This window comes from Terrapene carolina, unplaced genomic scaffold (genome assembly GCF_002925995.2).
Source record: "Terrapene carolina triunguis isolate 2854851 unplaced genomic scaffold, T_m_triunguis-2.0 Scaffold210, whole genome shotgun sequence".
Classification (NCBI taxonomy): domain Eukaryota; kingdom Metazoa; phylum Chordata; order Testudines; family Emydidae; genus Terrapene; species Terrapene triunguis.
Genome location: NW_020664561.1, coordinates 11,214,970 through 11,235,428, shown reverse-complemented (window position 1 = coordinate 11,235,428; position 20,459 = coordinate 11,214,970). Strand labels below are relative to the sequence as shown.

The following is a 20,459-nucleotide window of genomic DNA, read 5'->3' as shown; positions in this document are numbered from 1 at the left end:
ACCCAAATCTTTTCACCTCCACAAATTTTTGTTCATATGCTTGAGTATATAACCTTACAGCCAACACCTGGTCATGCTGTAATTATTCTGAACAAGTATTCATAGTTCATGGGAAAATCCAGTTTAGAAACTTTTGCTGGTGACTGAACCCTGGGAAGAAACGGAACCTACAACTTCCTGAAATGAGTTCTGTTCACAGTGTACTTTGTCACAAGGGGTTGAAATTGGACCATTAAAGGATTACAGGGCAACTTCAACAGCACAGAATAAGGGTACGTCTTCACTACCCGCCGTATCGGCGGGTAGCAATCGATTTATCTGGGATCGATATATCGCATCTCGTTAAGACGTGATATATCGATCCCCGAACGCGCTCACCGTCGACTCCGGAACTCCACCAGAGCGAGCGGCGGTAGCGCAGTCGACGGGGGAGCCGCGGCCGTCGATGCCGCGCCATCTGGACCCCAGGTAATTCGATCCAAGATACTTCGACTTCAGCTACGCTATTCGTGTAGCTGAAGTTGCGTATCTTGGATCGATCCCCCTCCCCCCCCAGTGTAGACCAGCCCTAAAGCTGTTAGGAGCATTATTTAGTACTTCAACTCTGGCCAAAGAGAAGAACTTCTAAGAGGAGAACTGAAGTATTAGAAAGCAGCATTTCACCGAAGAAGGAAGGAGATTCAATCTAGTAAACAGCAATGCTATAGTATAATCAAAACAAGTATTTTTGGCTCATGAATAACAATTTGATAAAAAAACGAATTGGTTATTTTTAAGATAATCTGGGCTCCACTACAGAAAAATTATGCCGAGGGAAGGCAGTTTAGTATTATTTGCTAAATTAAGTGCTCAGCACCGCTTCTGGGTAAGCAAACTCTGGTTGTAACAATAGTTTCCCGAATCATTTTTTATGCACTTGTAACTTGTTCTCAGTAGTCCATAGCCAGATTAAAATGTGCTTGTAGGTATACTATACACTTAATACTGAATTCAGCGTGGTTAATTTGTTTCGCACAGTATGGAATCTAACTGAATGTATTGTGTAATGCACTTAAAACTAGATAAATATATCTTCAAGAGCCATCTTGGCCTAGGCTGGAAACAAGCTGGATGACGTAACAGGTCTTTTTCCATCTCTAACTTCTATGATTCACAATCTTATCGCTTAGTACTGGTGTCCAAAACAATGTATAAATAGTCATTAATTTAAAAGTATCCATGTAGCTACTGCACATTAAAGGACTCTCAGTCAAATGTAACACATTGAACCAAAAGGTGATAATTAAATCTGCCGGAAGACAAGGCATCAAGTAAAATGCTGCTTGCCTCCATGTACTGGGCTAGATTCTGCCACTCTTACTCATGTTGAGTAGTGCCTTAAGGTTCTACCCAGTGAGAGTAAAGCTGGCAGAATTTGAAAAGATATACACAATACACTCAAAATACAAATAATCACGTCTCAGATTCTGACTTGAGACACTGACTAATCTGGCCAACCACTTAACACCTGGATGACTGGCCAGTTTCCAGGCCATTAGGGAGGAGGACTGGGTCTCTTGGAAGGAGTCAGTTCTGACATGATTTAACCTGGCCTGCCTCAATTTCCAATCTCCCCTAGGCCAAGAAACAGGAGGGGAAAGGTGGCTCATCTTGGGACCTTGGGCAGGAGAAGAACCAGCATACAGCTGGCAATGCCTCTGTCATGGAGTGTGGGGGGACCCAAGGCCCTGCACCCCCGGCTTCCTGCGATTCACCATGACTCTCAGCCAGCCAGTAAAGCAGAAGGTTTATTTAGACGACAGGAACACAGTCCAAGACAGGTCTTGCAGGCACAGACAACAGGATTCCCCCCAATTAGGTGCATCTTGGGGTCCCAGGGCACCACAGCCCCTTGGGGGTCAGAGCCCCGTCTGCCTCCCAGCCATTCCACCAGCCAGCACTGAAACTCCCCCCAGCCTTTGTTCAGTTTCCCGGGCAAAGGTGTCACCTGGCCTCTAACCCCTTCCTGGGTTCTCATGTTACATGCTCAGGTATCTTCCCTCGGCCAGTCTCCCATCCCCCCATGCAGACCACCCTAGCCACACTCCCCTGCCTTCCCAGCCAGCACACCCCACTCAGCATTCAAAGGCCACATTAAGAACAGTCCCAGTTCGTCACATCTCTCCCCCCTTCGAGACCGAACTGAGCAGGATCACTTCAGCCAGTGACCTGGGGAAGTTCGAACCTACCCCCGTTCCCGTGGATGCCCCAGCATCCCTCCCATTCCTTGGTGAGAATTACACCAGGCCCTTCCAGTTTCACGCCCTCCCTTAGGTCGGGGGTGCTCGATGACACTCGTAGTTCACATGTGGGAAGGTTTATGCGGCCCGTGCCCTTTTCCCACCTCAGTACCCCTGGGGTTCCAACTGGACTGGGGTCTTCTCCCAGCGTTCCAGTCTGGAGGTCTGTGATTCGGGCTCTCTTGGTTCAGAGCCCCCCTTTTTACCTTGGCCCCCCTCTGTAAAGGCTCCTCTATGATGGGCAAGGGTCCTAAAGCCGTTTTCCCCTTGTCCTAGGCCTTCCTCACCCTCTGACAGGGGTCACAGGATCGGCAGTAACAAAGACCCCAGGCCAGTAAAAGTTTTGTAGCAGCCTCTGCTGGGTACGCCAGGTTCCCTGGTGCCCTGAGAGGGGGGTGTCATGGGCCCGGCACAGCAGCTGGCGGCGATACTTCTGGGGGACCACCAGCTGCCTCCTGATCCCCCCTGACTCCATTTTCCCTGGGGGAGCCCATTCTCGGTACAGGAACCCCTTCTCCCACAGGAACCTTTTCCGGACACCTCTCCCCATGGTCTGTACCACACTGAGGTCAGCCAGGTCCCTTATCTTCTGCAAGGAGGGATCTTTCTGCAACTCAGCCTGGAACTCAGCAGCTGGGACAGGGATGGCCACCTGCTCTCTCTCACTGCCTGGGTCTGAAGCCGCAGCCTCCCTGAGCCGTGTCCCTGGGCGTTCCCTCCCCACCAGGTTAGGGTCCTGCGCCTTGGGCAAGGCACCCTCCCCGTTGTCAGGGCGCAGTGCCCCTCGCCGGCTCTGGCTACGGGTCACGACCAGGGCACCCTGGGGGTTGCTTGGCCAGTCCTCCAGGTCCTCCCCCCCATCAACACCTCAGTGGGCAAATACGGGTGTACCCCCACATCCTTGGGGCCCTCCTTGGCCCCCCACTTCAGGTGTACCCTCGCCATGGGCACTTTGACTGGGGTCCCGCCCACCCCCGTCAGGGTCAGGTAGGTGTTGGGCACCACCCGATCTGGGGCCACCACCTCGGGCCGGGCCAGCGTGACCTCTGCGCCCGTATCCCAGTATCCATTGACCTTCCTCCCATCCACCTCCAGGGGAACAAGGTACTCACTCCGCAGGGACAGCCCCGCGCCCGCCGTGTAAACCAAAAACCCTGAGTCTGGAGCATCCAGCACCCCAGAGGAACTGGCCTGGAGCTCTCCTCCCTTCTTAGCAGGTGGTACGCTGCCAGCCCCCCTTACCTGGGAACGCTGCCCCTCGTCCGGCTGGGTCTTTACCCAGTCAACCCTCTGTGGGTTGGGTCTGCTCAGTCTGTCCCTGAGCCTGAGGCACTGGGCCCGTATGTGGCCTCTCTGGCCACAGCGATAGCAGCCCATGTCCCGTGGGTCCCCTCGAGCGGGTCGGATGGACCTGATGCTGGATGTTCCCCTTTGGTGGGCGTTCCCCATATTTCCCCGCTGGGAGGTCCCATCGTGACCCTCTCTCTGCATTGTGGTGGGGCTGTTCCTTTGGGACTCCTCCCTGTTATCCCCTGCCCGACTGTTCACAAACTCATCGGCCAGCTGGCCTGCATGCTGCGGGTTCTCTGGCTTTTGGTCCATCAACCATCGCCTCAGGTCAGATGGGCACTGCTCATACACGTGCTCCAGTACGAATAGGTCAAGCAGGTCTTCTTTAGTTTGGGCCCCAGCTGTCCACTTGCGGGCATACCCCTGCGCCCGGTTGGCTAGTTGTAGGTATGTGACCTCACGGGTTTTACGCGGACTCCGGAACCTTTTCCGGTACATCTCAGGGGTCAGCCCAAACTCGCGGAGCAGGGCCTTTTTGAACAGTTCGTAGTCCCCTGTCTCCGCCCCTTTCAGTCGGCTGTACACCTCCCTGGCTGTGGAGTCCAGTGAGGGGATGAGAAACTGGAGCCTCTCTGCAGGGTCAACCTGGAGCAGCTCGCAGGTATTCTCAAAGGCTGTCAGAAAGGTATCCATGTCCTCCCCCTCCTTACGCTGGGCCAGGAAGCACTTATCAAAGCTCTTTGCAGCTTTGGGTCCCCCCTCGCTCACCGCAGCCGGGGCCCCACTGCTCCTCACCCTGGCCAGTTCCAGCTCATGCTGACGTTGGTTCTCCTTCTCTTCCCGCTCATGCTGACGCCGTTTCTCCTCATGCTGATGTTGTTTCTCCTTCTCTTCCAGCTCCTGCTTCAGTTCTTGCTTCCTTAACTCAAGCTCTTCCAGTCTCATCTCCCATTCACATTCCAGCCGCATCCGTTCCAGGGACGGGGAGCTCTGCCGGGACGATCCCCTGCTGGCCGCCGGGGTCAGGGTGTCCTCGGTATTTGCTGGGCTTCCCCCAACCCCTCCCGTAGACATAGGTAGGCAGGTTCTCGGGATGTCCTCGGCAGCAGCCTGCTCCCTCCCAGCCAGGTTGGGTCCCGGGGCCCACGCTGCATCCGCCGGGTGGTTTCCCTCAGGGACAGGGCTCGGTTCATCCAAGCGATCCTTCTCCTCCAGCTGGGCAATTAGCTGTTCTTTGGTGGACCTCCCAATGCGCAGCCCCCTCTGCTTGCATAGCTCCACCAGGTCGCTCTTAAGGCGTTTAGCATACATCCTCCTGCTGGCCACTCGCCGGCCTGTGCTCTCCACTTTCCACCGTTCCAGGGAGACCCCTAGTGTGCCAGCCCTTCTTCAGGTCACCACCTCTCTGCCAGGGTCGAGCTGCAGACTCCTCCGCCCCGGGACCGCTTGCTGCGACCCCCCGGGGGACCCTGTTACTGCAACAGTCCCTCTCTCTGGTCACACACTCCCAGGGGTTAATCGCCCCCTGAACCGTCTCTCTCTGACTCTTCAGCCCACCTGGTCCCTGTTGATCCCCCTTCTTTTTACTCTCCCCAGTCACTTACTGCAGGAAGCGCCGTCCACGGGGTACAGTAGATCCCACCGCCGCCACGGAGTGTGGGGGGACCCAAGGCCCTGCACCCCCGGCTTCCTGCGATTCACCATGACTCTCAGCCAGCCAGTAAAGCAGAAGGTTTATTTAGATGACAGGAACACAGTCCAAGACAGGTCTTGCAGGCACAGACAACAGGATCCCCCCAATTAGGTGCATCTTGGGGTCCCAGGGCACCACAGCCCCTTGGGGGTCAGAGCCCCGTCTGCCTCCCAGCCATTCCACCAGCCAGCACTGAAACTCCTCCCCAGCCTTTGTTCAGTTTCCCGGGCAAAGGTGTCACCTGGCCTCTAATCCCTTCCTGGGTTCTCATGTTACATGCTCAGGTATCTTCCCTCGGCCAGTCTCCCATCCCCCCATGCAGACCATCCTAGCCACACTCCCCTGCCTTCCCAGCCAACACTCCCCACTCAGCATTCAAAGGCCACATTAAGAACAGTCCCAGTTCGTCACAGCCTCCTTGTAGGGAGGTTGTCCATTTACTGGGAGCTATGTGCACTCTGAGTCGCAATGGGTATGTCTACACAGCAGACGAAAAACCCGCAGCTGGCCCGTGCCAGCTGACTCAGGCTTTCAGGGTTCAGCCTAAGGGACTGTTTCATTGCTATATAGATTTCTGGGCTCAGGCTGGAGCCCAATTTGGGACACTCCCACCTCACATGTCTACGTGACAGTGAAATAGCCCTGCAATCCGAGTCGGCTGGCATGGACCAGCTGCAGGTGTCTAGTCGCTGTGTAGACATACCCAATGTTGGGATAGCACTTGTGGCTGGGATTACTTGTTTGGCAGTGGTATGTGTCAAGAGCAAAGCTGGGGGGGCAGGTAGGAATGGACACAGAGCCAGCTGTGTCTCTGTGCAGGTAAGACAGGTAGACAAGCAGGCTTGCTGGAAGGGGTAAGGCTAGGAAGGCAGGAAGTTGAGGGGGGTTAGGGTGAGTGCTGTTGTGGGGATGCAGGTGGTCTGGCCTAGTAGAGCAGGAGTCAGGTCTAGTGGGCAGAGCAGGTGTCCAGGTTGGGGAATGGCACCAAGGGTCAGCACCAGAGTCAATTTCTAATTGCCAGAGGCAGAAGCAAGTATCGAAGCTGAGGATCAGGGCTGAGGTCAGATAGCAAAAGTCAGAGCCAATGGTCAAGCCAAAGTCAGGGTCAGAAGCCGGGGTCGGAGCCAGGACTGGCCACAGATGGTTGGAAGTGAGGTGTAAGGGCAGGAACTAGAGGAGAGGCAAGGATCAAGCACGGGGATGGAGCACAGTGGGAACAGGAGTGAAGACATGAGTGAGACAGGAGTGGAGCAGGAATTAGGAACAGGGTTGGGTGCAAGCACAAGCAGGGTCCAATGTAACCACAAGAAGAAATCACCTTGTTGCTTGGGCAAACTTTCTGTGCCACCTTCTGGCTTAAATAGCATGGTTGGAACAACTGGTAGAGCTGGACAATCCTCCAGTCAGGGCTTCCGTGGATGGTGCCTTGACTGAGGCTATAGTCCTACTAGCTTCTTGGCCCACCAGGTTTCAGCAGACCTTGGGTGGAGGACAGGATGCAGTTGCTGTCTGTGGACTCCTAGGTCTGGGTTCGAGACCTGGGACATCACAAGAGCAAGAGCTAAGCATGTAGGCTGAGATGAGCAACTGGAGAACAACTGATTCTGTTCTTTTCCTTGAGTAAAGAGCACTTCAGACAAGTATCCTCAAAGGGTCACCGGAACAGCTTGAAGCAGGTTCTCCTGGTTTGTGATGCTCACTAGCTTCACAGCCTCATTCTCTCCAGCTGGCCACATGTAACCCTGAATATTTCTGTTTGCATCTGGTGCAGGATTAGAAGGTTAGGGTGGGATTAAGAGAAACGTGACTCTCAGGGTATTGAATTAATTGCTTAAAAGCAGAGGTCATGACCAAAGATTGTGACTCAGAGGGCCACCCTGGAAATTTGCCAGTAGCTCAATGCTGCACCTAGTGTGTATACAAATTATCAAATCTTTATTATAATACATACATGCACCCAACCCTAATACTGGCTTGGACTTGTACCTTCCTTGACAAATGAACAGGAACAGCTTGGTTGGAGGTGCCCCAGCAATAAAATCCAGTGGATGATCAGCTTTGCACTCAGACTCACACCCCTAGGTGCATATCAGTTTTCAGGTGGGACTTTGGGCTGCCCTGCTGTATGGAACATCTTCAACATTACGGTTCCTTTCCCCCACCAAAGGGGCTACGCAAGTTTACGCAGAACACTTCTGACCCTTTCTTGAAATTTCCACTTAGCTTCTTTCAGCTGGGATTATACGTGATACTGGATTCACCAGCAATAGCCAGATGCAAATCTTGCACGATGCAAAAGCACTGAACTTCATCTATATTGTCAGTATCTTTCCTAGTTGTTAGATTATCAAAATCACCTTTATCCCTATTCACGTAGTCCATACTGAATGATTCACAAATCATAATGAAGAGATATGACATTTAAATCAGTAAGGAGAACCAAGGGAAAAGATGGTACCTAGAAAAATGTAGAGCATTGGGATGAGATATCCATTAAACGGGACCCCTTAATCCAGACAGAAGTGAGTGTGATCTTTTTTCAGCTGCTGCAAATCTTAGGAGCCAAATCTTGTCTCTGCGCTCCATAAACAAGAAGGGCCCAGATGCAGCAGAACCAGTGAGGTTCTACTGCACATGGTGAGAGAGCAGCATTTCAGGAGTACACACAAGGGACATGCCACAAGTCCCCTAGGTGAAAGATACCTGTGCCGTTGTATGCACTGGCTGAGGCCAGTGGATCTGGTGCTATGTGGCAAGGGGCCATGGATCTCAGTACACGGGGATCCTAGAGCCATAGAACCAACTCCAGCCTTGAGGCTGGAGTAGCAGTCAATGCATTTCCCACCAGGATACTCAAAGCACAGCCATGTTACTTGGCGGATTGCTCTGACAGTATTTGGCTCTAGGTTCTGTGAAAGAGAGAGAGAGAGAAAGAGAGAGACTCGTACTTTCTTACCTAGTGCATCATGAAGATACTTCTGTCCTACCAGCTTTAGGTACTCCTCAATGGCTTTGGTTGCAAGCGTATTCTCCCTGAAGATCAAAACATCATGCTCCCCACAGCGATCTACCTCAGACATCACCAGATCGGTCAAGAAGTCCTGAGGGAAAAAGTCCAGCAGGAATAAGGTTTATTAACCAAACAGAATCATGCTATGCTCTTTCAACGACTTTAGAACCCAGATGGGAAGAGTAAAAGGAGCCCTGCACTCTTCAAAACAGGATGAGAGGATTATTGAACTGAAGTGCCTGGCCTCGGGGAAGGCATGCAGATATTACACCACTGGGGGCTATACAGATTAGCTAGAGTTCCCCTCACATTTGTGTACCTGACTGCATAGGCCAATACAGATCCCCAGCTCTGTCATTTTTGGACTCATTTCTAAAATTGGAATAGCAGCTGGGACTGGTGGGTAAAATTAGAAAGGTGGAAGCAAGCCTCTAAATAAAAAATCCCTACAACCAAGCTTTTTTGACATTTTATGACATACTCACTCCTCCATGGCTGACATGTTATAGTCATGCTTCACTGATGTATGTTAGAGATAACTAGCTCTGTTTCCCTGCTATCCAAACTCAAAATATCAGGAGGAAAGCAAATCCAACTTTTTATTGAATACAGGAATTTTATTAAGAAGGATTTAGACCAATGAAATTAATGAGCATAAAATGGGCTGGGGATTTGGGAGACAAAGTTAGCACTCCTACTATGCCTTGATTTAGCATTGTGTTGAACTGCATTCAGGCTATCAGGCACGCCAGACAGAACAAAGGGCAAGAATCAAAGCAGACTGCAAGCTCCTAATACAGGACCTAGTCCTGCAGTGGTAATCAAATTCCTCAGCTGCTTACTCCAGCGGGAACTGAGGGCACTCAGCATCCCACAGAAAGCAATCAGCTCCTTCCAGAATCCAGCCTCAGACACTATAAGGCTCCTGGGGGCAGAGACCAAATTTTTGTTTGTTTTCTACATCTTTTAACATCCCATCAAGCCTCCGTGAATAATACAACAGAAGCTTGCTAATCTGCAGGGAAAAAAGTGGCAGCCTCTCACACAGTTAGAGGTCGTGAGGTCTCACATCCCTAAAATGCTACTTCACAAAATTTACTGAAGCACATTACTAGTATACTAGGAAGCCTCTAATAACTACAACCAAACTACATTACCCTTGCTTTATTGTTATTTACTTACCTTTTTATTTTCTCTAAAAATTGGCAATAGTTTTCCCAATCAGTGTAAATTAGTGAGATTCAAGTGTAACAACAATATAACAACATCCTGGATTGCTCACTTGAGAGCTCCAGGTTGTAATATCCTACATCGTAAGATTTCACCAGTACATTAGAATCCAAAATACAAGCACTACAAAAAGTAGAGCTTTAACATGCTAATTTACTTATCTGTTGCAAGGAACATTGAAGGAATCTGGAGATGGCTTGCCAGAATTATTACAGTTCAATGCTATAGGAGAGACACTTGGTCATAAAGGACATTCTATCAAGAGGGACATGTGCAGTGGAAGATGGTAAATATAGTACATAAAAGTTAAAGGATTATGTAAACATTCCCGTCCACACACAACACCCGGTTCATCCAAGTTTGGCTGTGCTTTAAAAACTCAGGGTAGCTGGTACAGCTGGGGGTCATAGAGGTACAGCTTGGGTACCACTTTCACTCAGGCTGGTAATCTACCCGCTTTGCAGTGACAAAGTGACCACTTGAGCGCGGATAGTCCTCCAATGTCTTCCCACAATGCCCCCTGTGTGCCCAGAAGAACAGACAAGTTGGGATAGAATCATAGAGTAGCTCAGCTTATTGCAAATGAAGAACCATGGGATACGTCCCAGAAGTCTGAGCGACACACACAAGTGAGTGCAGCACCAGTGTGAGGATGCAGCAATGCGGGTATGGCTTTTCAGAGTGGCAACTCACAATCCAGCTAGGCTAATCCAAGTGCTAATCACCCATGTTAACTGTGGTGAACCCTTGCTGTTCACTGTTTATAAGACACATTTACAAAATTTTATTTGCAAGCCCCTTGATGCTACAGTGTTCATGGTGCATCACCTATCCAGCAATGCAGGAAATAGTTTTATGTACTCAAGGTACAAATGTAACATTCTGTGATGGTAGGATGCTATGAAGTCCTTCCACCTACATGGGCTAATGTTTTAACCCTGCAATAATTATCTCCTCTAAGTGTCTACATCTAGAACTTTGGAATATATTCCCACTTACAGATTCTACTTCTGCCTTTGGTAATGTGTTGCACACCTATATTGCCTTCCTTTTATAAAGGATTTGCCCAAACTTCTTTAAAACGCTCATTCTGCTTTGCTTTACTTCGCTTCCCTTCTACAGGCTCTCCCCTTTGGTAGTGTTCCCCTCCTCTAACTCCCATTCCCAGGGCTGTACACCCCTCATATTAGTTCCATCTTAATCTCTATTTAAATTTATGCAAACCCAGCCTTCCTAATCTGTGAATTATTTTTTTTTAAAACCCATGAGAAATGCTTATGAGCCTCAGGAATCATTGTGATGTGTTCCTTCTGCTCTTACCTTGGCTCTGCCAGTGCTTTGAAGAATGTGCACCAAAGCACAGGCCATCTCCTCCTTGTTCCTCACGCTGATCACAGGCTCCAGCACTGAGCACAGCATGGTGTAGTTGTTAGTAACAAACTCTGCAAATTCTTTGTACTGTTCCATGGGGAGGATGGTGATGGTCTGGTATCGGGACTTGATCCGAATGGAAGGCCCCCCTGATTTCCCTTTATTGGGCGTAGGTGTGCTGACTGGGTACCACTTTTCCACAAACTGACGGCCAGTCACGCTGGCCATGGGGATGTTGACCAGTCCTACATAGTTATTCTTGTCTTTTTTCTTCTTCTTCTCCACATCCTTATAGATGTGAACTGTGATGCTATGGAGGGGCGGGAGGCCATAGAACTCAAAGTGTTCGCCCCAGAAGATGTTGTCTGCTTTTGTTTTGCTGGTGGTGCGGGCAAACAGAGTGTCGTCAAGGCACAGCTCACAGAAGTATTTCTTCTTGGGGGCCAAGTCCTTGGCCTCAATGATCCAGAGACGGAGCACATTCTCGGCTCGACGGCAGTTGTCCTGTGCAGAACAAAGAGCTCAGCGTTGATTTAGAGAAAGTGATGAGGAAAAAGAGCATTTTCTTTTCAAACAGAAAACACTGATCACGCAATGAGTGTATTTTATACATCGCTATTTGATCACCTTTGAATCAATTTGATCAAATTGGTTCAGAACACAAACTTGCTCTTCGCTTCTGCCATTCAGAAGCTGGCAGATTCATAAAATTTCTGGTAACTCAGTAAAAAAAATTTTTTTGTTTTAAAACACAGAAAGAAATCACTATGTTACCAAGAGCTAACCCCTCTATTGGGCCATGACGCTCTGTATCCTTGCTCCTGGGTCACACTTTAGAAGGAACCCAATCTAAAGCCTAGCAACCAGATGCTTCGCCTGACTGACAATGGTAGTTCCTTGATCAGTCTCAATGAATGGAAGTTCTTAGAGATGAGGATCAGGAGGCAAGGTAACAGGAATATATTAGTTAAAGGTTTAGCCTATTGCACTCTACATAAAGTGGTGCCTGGTAGATTTTGGTACACCAAAAGTGGCCTCCTTCCTCAGTAGCTACTTTGGTGTGATCAACCTAATTAAATAGGTGAGCACCTCTGTGATGGTTTAATATATCATCTGGACAAGAATCCAATCGTGTCATGTACATTTTACTGGTGTTAATGCTTCTGCAGCTTCCTCTTCTATTACCTTGTTAGGCTGCACTGTCCTGCGTAGGTTTTCCATCCACTTGTCTCTCTCTGCTGCAGAGGAACAACTGAAACATTTACTGCCGCTGGAGTAGGTTACCTGAAACACAAAAAATAGGTCCAGTTCTGGCAAGACTGCAAAGCAGAAAAAGGAGCAAAAGTCATAGGTGACTTTCAAGCATTGAGAGCAAATATGAAAGAGGCAGCAAAATATGGGAGCACGGAAGGAACAAGCCTGAAAAGGACACAGAGTGCAGAGAAAAAAACCTCAGCTCAGATGGGTATAAAACTGAAGGGAAACACACTGTTCTACCCAAATGTTCTGAGAGACTGTAAAATAAGGATGTAGTCAGCAATTTGAAATTTGTGCACATGCTAACTGAACTGCAGCCTCTAGATACTTGCAATATCCCCGTAAGTCCCCAAGGCAGACAATCTGATCATTAACAGAGCAGGTGTAGGGAGAGACTAGTCACATGTTGATGAAAGGTCTGATGCACAAAAATCCCTGCTGGATGTCACTGGAAATACTGTCTTCAGGAAGATAAAAAGTGCACACTCTGGGTACTATACACATCAATGGGCTGAAACAGCCAAAATGTTTTACTTTGCTTTTGGAAGAGATACCACCACTTGGAGCAAAACAGACGCTAGGTCTGTTTGTGCACATAAGGAGACAGTCACATTTTGCTTCAATTTTTATTTGGCCTTGCCAGCTCTCCCTGTTCTTGGTCCCATTCAAATATATGAGCATGGGAAAACCACTAAAAGACTAAATTTTAGCACTAAATTTTGCATTTGTTTTGCCAGCTGTCTTCTGTCTACCCAGGAAGATTGAAGCAGAATAGGAAGTGCTTCCAGCCAATGGGCTATGTTGTGACTATTGAGCCTACAAAGTATACCTCTATTGTGAGCTCAGATGTAAAAAGTATGTGAAAGTTCATAAGATGTTACAATAACCATGAAAAATAGGTCAAGTTGTTTATAATGCGGAATGCTGTAACAAGTGCAAAAGAACCAAAGAAGATTGATTAATCTAAACCAAAAAGGCCATGTTGATATAACCCAAAGATTGTTGAAATTATGCTGTCTAAAAACGGAAGATGTGGAACCAGAATTAATAGACCAAAATTGGTGTGACGGATACGAGGCCTAATTGGTGGACAAAATAACGAGGGAGATGAACTATGACACCCACTTTTACCCTTTCTTAAAGAGACTGAAAAAAGACATGATCAGCTCAGCTCAGTTCTCCCTCTCATCTCCCATCCCACCTGGTGTCCCCGCTTATCCCCCGAACTGCCAGCACTGCAACTCATCCCAGCTCACCTTGACTCATCTAAAGGACTTTCTTCCTGAGAGGAAGGCCTGCTGGCCTTAATCTTGTTCATGGTACTTTGTTTTCACCTGTGAGTGCTGAAAGTCATCACATGATTGTGACATCCAGTCCTCAAGCCCATTAGCGGGGATATATAATTGCCAGCATTGCAGGGGCACGTAAGATCCTGTATCATTTTCCCTTCCTTTGTTGCAATGATTCTCAAACTTTTTTACTGGTGACCCCTTTCACGTAGCAAGCCTCTGAGTGCGACCCCCAACCCCAATCAATTAAAAATGCTTTTAAATATATTTAACACCATTATAAATGTTGGAGGCAAAGTGGGGTTTGGGGTGGAGGCTGACAGCTCCACCCCATGTAAGAACCATGCAACCCCCTGAGGGGTCCCCACCCCCAGTTTGAGAACCCCTGCTTTGTGGTGTTATTTTATGCCCTCTCTTCTTTCCTTCTATTCTAATCTCTCACTCTCTTGGCTTTTCATCGAATCCTGAAGTCAACTATGTTGTATTCATCCAAGCCTGCCTTGTCTATGAAGAAAATATCCAGTAAGATGACATCCCTGACCAGATCGTAAATCAGGATCCAAGTAGCAGGTGTCATGGTCGACTTGCCAGCCAAAAGCATCCTCTTGTAACTAATCAGCGGTCCAGTGTTCCAAAAACATCAGCAAAAGCTTATTTCACCCATCTTTTCTCACCTGTCTCTCCTCTGCCTTGTGTCTGTCTGTTAAGCCGAGGATAAGTAAATGCCCTCTACACATCAAGGCTGGAGTAAAATTAACTCTTTCCTTTTCATCAAAGAAAAGTTGTTCTGAAAATAAGAGACTGATCTTTTGCCTCCAAAAGGAGAAAGGCTTTAAAGGTTTTGACTAAGTTTGTTTTTGCATAATCACTCAACCTGAGTTTCAATATAAATGCCTGTTTTGATTTCTTGTTCCTTCTTCTGATTAATCAATAAACTTTTCATTTGAATAAATGCTTTTGGGTGTTTGTCAAGTTACTGAGTAAAACCAAGGCCTCTGTTTAAAATAACCCCAAACCTACCTATCTCTGTTTAATGTTGGACAGTGAAAGAGATTATAGACACCTTTAACTCTTTGGGCCTTTGAGATCAATATCCACACAACAGATACTACTCTGAAATGAGTTGGAACAGCTTCTGAACGTGTTTCCTTAAGGAAAAGGGATGAGACTGATATATTTGGCGTTCTGATAGAGCAAACAGATCTTTGCGTCAGGGATTTAGACACCGGGGGCCATATTCATCCCAGGCATAACTCTACTGAAGACCGAGTGGGCCCATGACGTTGTGTTGAGCGTGATGGCCTTGAAGTAGGACTTGATAATATGCTGTTCATCCTGTCAACTTTAGACATGTGTTTTAGGTAGGGTTTATCCAATTTAAAAGCACACTTATGTAATATACCTTTAGTAGCCTTCCACTAACTTTGCAGACCTTTCTAACTTAGAGGCCACTTTCTTCACATGGTATGTTGGTAACCAAGATCAGCTGGGGTGCTGTTGCTAACAGCCCCATAATATGAATGCAGGGGAGTGAGGGAGAAGGCCAGTGGGCAGCAGAAGCCCTAAGCCACAGATTTAATCCCTTGATTGCCTGACAAAGTTCAAGTTTGTTGACCTTCCGGACACCTGCAAGGCCTCTGTTTACTCAAGCTTTTCCTCAATAACCTGCCAGAACAGGGCTTTTGGAGCAGAGCTCTTATATCAGCTGACTTCTCAATTTGGTCATATTTAACTTTTTTTTAAAATGTATTGTAAGAGAATTCAGATTATGAGGAGTGAAACAAGCAAGCTTAAGCCATATATCTGCATGCACATTACAAATGCTTAGATATGTATCAGATACACAGACATTCAATTAGAAGAGTACAGTCACTGAAAAGATTTATTCCCATTGACTGATGGACGTCATTAACCCCAAAGACTTTAGAATCTTACGATGATGGTCTACATCATAACCTCAAATGTCTGAGAAAACAGATTTATTCACCCACTTAGGAAATCACAAAACAGTGCACACTGGGAATGCATACTGACTGACTACACCATGCAATCTGTACTTTTATGGGGTGGAGTTTCTTTACCTCAAAGCAGAAGTCTTGTCCAAGGATACTGCTGTGAAGTGGTTTGACAAAGACTTTCTCTTCAATCCCAAGATCCAATGCCTCCACTGCACTGCCCGGGCTAAGCAAAGACTCATGTGAACGAGATTCTTTCAGCTTTGGCAGTCCACGAGACCTGAAAAAGAGGACAAGGGGAAAAATAAGAGGGGGTCAGGGAGACCTCTCCTGAACAAGATTTGGCAAGATCCAGAAACAAAGGAAGATTGAGACTGATGGGTTAACCAGTCTGTACAATTTTACAAGTACTTTATAACCCTAAAAAAAAAAAAATTCCGTCAGTCTCCTTTTGGCTCTTGCTGACTTCTCAAAGACACACACCTCCAGCTAACTTGTCACCTTTAGAGTGTTGGGACGAGTTTTGCATGTCAAATGGTTTACAATATTTTCAGAATTAAATTTCCATGTGATACTTGTATGTTAGTGCTTGTTTATTCAAAAACTTAGTTTGTGACAAGCTGGGGTGTAAATCTACACTGCCAGGCACTAAGTGTCCATGTGGACCCTGATGCTGTGCACTAGAAGCTTGTCAGTGCGCTTGAATCTACTGTTTCAAAGCAGGGTAGATAAAGTGCACTACAGTAATTTTGGTGTGCAGCAGAGGGTCCACACATGCACTTGTGCTGCAGGCTAGTGCAGAGTAGACTCTTATCCCAGCTTGCTGTGAGCTAAGTGTTTGTGTAGACAAGGCCTGAATGAAATAAAGTAGACCTAGTGCAGTCTACTGTCAAAGTGGCACTGTAAAGTACCAGTTTCTGACTCCAGAATAAATGTTATCACCTCAGGTTCTTTCCTCCTTGTGCATCACTACCTGGAATAGAAGGTTCTGCAGGTAAAATTGTGCTTTCAATGGCACTACTTTGGTGGGGCTACTCATCCCTAACTGATCATCCCTGTAACTGGAACTTAGTAAACGAAATGATTGATAGTAAACAAGGAATAGAATCCAGGTCCCTCTCTTACTGCATTAGATTCTGCAGAGTGAACAGGGATAAAAACAGTAAAAACATATTTGCTACTCTAGGCCTCGATTCAGCAAAGCACTTAAGCACATGCTTAACTCTATCACTATTCAGCAATGCACAGCAAATAAGACTAAGCATAAGGAGGAGCAGATGTGTGAGTAGGAGTGCACACATTTTTCAGAGTACAGCTGCACTTTAAAGCAATACTTTCTCACCAAGGTTTCCCATCATAGTTGGGCCACAATGTAGGCCTGGTCTACACTAGAAAATTAGGTCGGTTTAACTACATCGGTCAAGGGTGTGAAAAATCCACCCCACTGAGCAGCATTGTTAAGCTGACCTAAGTCCCCATGCAGACTATGCTAGAATTCTTCCGTCGACCTAGCTACTGCCTCCCAGGGAGGTGGATTACCTACGCTGATGGGAGATCCCCTCCTGTTGGCATAAGTAGTGTCTACACTGAAGCGCTACACCGGTGCAGCTGTGCCACTGTAGCGTTTTAAGTGTAGACAAGCCCTTCGTTTCAAAGCAAAAACATTTACGAATGGCTATTCAAAGAAGGATTGGGACGGTTTTGTTAGCTATGCTGGCAGCTTTATTCTCTGAAAAATTGTACTTCCCCTTGAAACTCTTTTTTAAGAAAACCGTAATATTAAAGAAATCTTAAACTCTCAATACCATAGCAGCAGCTTTATTGAGGGATATTTGAAAACAGGAAGCCTTCTCCAAATGCATTTTTGTTTGCATCTTCACCAATTCTAAGGCAGCTTACCAAGACATGGATACCATGAAGAATAAATATTAAGAAGCAAGCTGAGTTCACCTCATTTTAGTTTTGCACAAGATCAGCTCCTTCTGGCATTTCGGTTGATTCACATGGGATCTTTAGACATTCTCAGAGAAAATGTAGGTTACATTAAATATATTAAAATGATCTAAACAGAGGGAACAGCTGCATTCTGATAAGATGGATGCTACAAAAAAGATTTCAAATAGAAATTGACAACATTAGTATGAGCACTTTGTCTGCACTGTGATTTTTTATAATAGGTTACAGCAGTAGCTTGTACCAAGGAAAACCTAAAACCTCAGCCATGTATAATTGAACACTTGCTGCAATTAGGTAGGGCAAGTCTAAAATAAACACACCACAATGCACCACTTTAATATTATTCTATGCAAAATCCTCTCTCTAATTTAAATTTCTCCTCTAAAGAAAGAACTGCTGAGGTCACTTGGCTACCCAAGTGGCAACTCTCCCAAATTCTCAGCAAATTCAGTTCCAAAAGAAGGTCCTTTAGTGAATGATGCCAGGGAACAACTGGCTGAGAGCGCCAACAGCTAATTCCAGCCCCAACAGCTCACAGCAGAAGAATAGGGGGTGGTCAGAAGGGAGGAGAAGACAGACGACCCTTTCCAAAACAAGGCAACTTTTCACAAATCCTGATAAAGCCATCACATTTGTAGCATCCTAGGGTTAAAATGGCCAACACATTCTAATTTACATCAATCAAGCGCACCTACATGAAGCAATTGTACAGCCATCTGGCAGTGCACCCCCAAATCATAGTGGTGCCACATCACAGCCTCTCCAAATCTTTTTCTGGGCTACATCTCAGAAAAGAAATCCAGGTGTGCAGAGGAAGAAATGCACAAAATCCAGCAGTAGTTTTATCTCAAGCCTTTGGTTAAAAGTTTCAGATGAATTTTAAGCCAGGCAGGAACATTGGGCAGGAAGAAATGCTACTCCATCCATACATGTTTAGTAATATCCCTTCTCCTCATCCTTCATGCTGCATCCTGCCCCTCAGGTGACACAAACAAGGTTCCTGGCGGTGCGTAGCCTGCTCAACACTGGGCCTGTTTCCATGGTGCTGCATCTATAAGGAGGTTAGAGCTGGAAGACAGCAGGGAGAAGCAGCAGCCAGCAGGGCTCAGGGAGCATGCTCTGCAACAAGGCAAAGGTGACCTTTCAAGCAAGGAGTGAATTGCTCTTCCTTGGATTTAACAAGTTAACTAGATCCTAGATAGTAAAGAATGGCAAGGAGGGGAAAATATCTTTAAAAAACTGCTTGTCAGTGGCCTACTAGGAATGGGGCGGGGGCTGAAGAAAAATACATCACAGAAGTTCTATTTATCTTTCTTCACATATGATCTTCCCCCGCTGGGAGACATTTACCATATCCCACCTCGCAAGCTAAATTTTTTACTAAAACATCTGTTTTGTTTCCTCTGCAGCATTCTCTTTAGCCTACTAATTTTGAACGTGGTTTTATCTCAGATCAATTTGGATATAAAATGGTCTTGTTTGGACAGGGGAGAGGGGCTGTGAATAAGTTTTAGCAATCCCTGGAAGTGACTGTATTTTCTCCTGCACAGATTTCTTTTTGGTGATTGGTTCCTTTCAGCACTGCCAAGCAAACAACTATCAACTGATTAAAACTCAACCTCATCCCACACCACAGTGATACTGGAGAGTTGCTTGTTGGGTTAAATGTGAATGAATGCATCTGCAATTGCCACAATGTATTTTTCATTTATTGGTAAAACTGTTTAGTATCTATGATACTGTTGCTCGGGACATAATTCAGTCAGAGGCAATTGCAATAGAAATAAATTTTATTTCTATTAAAATAGTTTCATCCAACATTCTGTTGTTGTAATTAATAAAATAGACAATTTGCCCACCCCGTTACCCCTCTGGCATAGACACACAGTTAATAACTCAAAGCCACTCACTTATTTTTCTAATGTCCAGTGATGATGCCAGATTAAAAGAGCCTTTCCCGTATTAGATGGAAAGCTACTGGAAAAATGAGTACTACTTAGAGTGTCTGTGAAGAGAGAGGTAATCCCAGAGAAGCAGGATTACTATAAACAGGAAGATCAAGCAGGCCCAGCGTGGGGGAAGGGTTGTTTGCACAAATCTGTTTCTATTAAACAGCCCCACTAACTACCCAAATCCTGATTTCAATTACACTGAACCTTAAATGAGTAACCTTTTCCCTACTATTTCTTCTATCTACTGCACATGGTAAAAACTCCGCATAAGGGAAACATGGTTAAAATGCATCATTACCAACCAACCATTTCTATCATGAGAAGTAGCGGTAGGAGGAATGTGCGGGGAAACATTTCAACTTCTCACCTCTTTCCAAATGCTGATGGGGAGTGGTCCTCACAGTGAAGTATGCATGTTCCTCAATCAGAGCTTTGACAATGCCCCAAACTACTGACCCAGCCGCCGAATCCCACCGCTACTGACAAGGTATCTCCAGCAACACTACCATACAACTCCAACCCCAATCTGACCCTGTCTCCTTGCACATCATGATTCAATAGTTCTCCTGTTCAGGAGGATTTCAGTTGTGAATTGAGGAGGCTGGGAACTGAAAACCTCAGGCTTCCAATGGCAGCATCGGACACACAGCAATCGATTAATGAGCCACTACTGTATTCTAGCAAGCATAAGGGGGAAAAGGGTTAAAAACCTAATTGCTTTGGTGATGAAGCTGTCCTGCTGATTTTGACCTATTTAAAAGCCAAGCTACAAAGTACAAGAGGCTTTCAATTACTCAGCATACTAGGGAGAGCATTATATTGTTCCAAACCCAACACGGGAATATCAATAATCTAAAACCCAAACATTAAATAAGTACAGCACTGAAGGAACAAAATCCCATAATATTTTTTCTTCATCAACAAATCAAGGTAAAACTCAAGAACGTTGATTAGAATTATATTAGTAAGGAGAGCTGAATCCTGCTCAGCCCAGCCACCCAACTAAAACCCATTTGTCTCAACTGTCCTCAAATTAAAAAATTGTCCAGAAAGTTATGCCTGTATGCTTCAGAAAAATCCACAACACAACACCGATGCAATAACAGAGATACTTCCTAAGATCAAAAGGATTAATTCAATACTTATCCACAAAATCAACAGAGAGAACCTGGATTCC

The 20,459-nt window shown here is 46.4% G+C and overlaps 1 protein-coding gene across 2 annotated transcripts in view; it reads right to left on the bottom strand.

Annotated features, from left to right (window-relative positions):
- The window catches only part of LOC112105877 (ras GTPase-activating protein nGAP), a 275,040-nt gene that overhangs the window by 26,594 nt on the left and 227,987 nt on the right, over positions 1-20,459 (bottom strand). For both annotated transcript variants that reach the window (XM_026655476.1, XM_026655477.1), the window contains exons 6-9: positions 15,501-15,654; positions 12,059-12,157; positions 10,823-11,377; positions 8,219-8,363 (exon numbers count right to left, since the gene is read on the bottom strand). In XM_026655476.1, the coding sequence (XP_026511261.1) occupies positions 8,219-8,363; positions 10,823-11,377; positions 12,059-12,157; positions 15,501-15,654 (953 nt within the window). The remainder of the gene's footprint in view (positions 1-8,218; positions 8,364-10,822; positions 11,378-12,058; positions 12,158-15,500; positions 15,655-20,459) is intronic.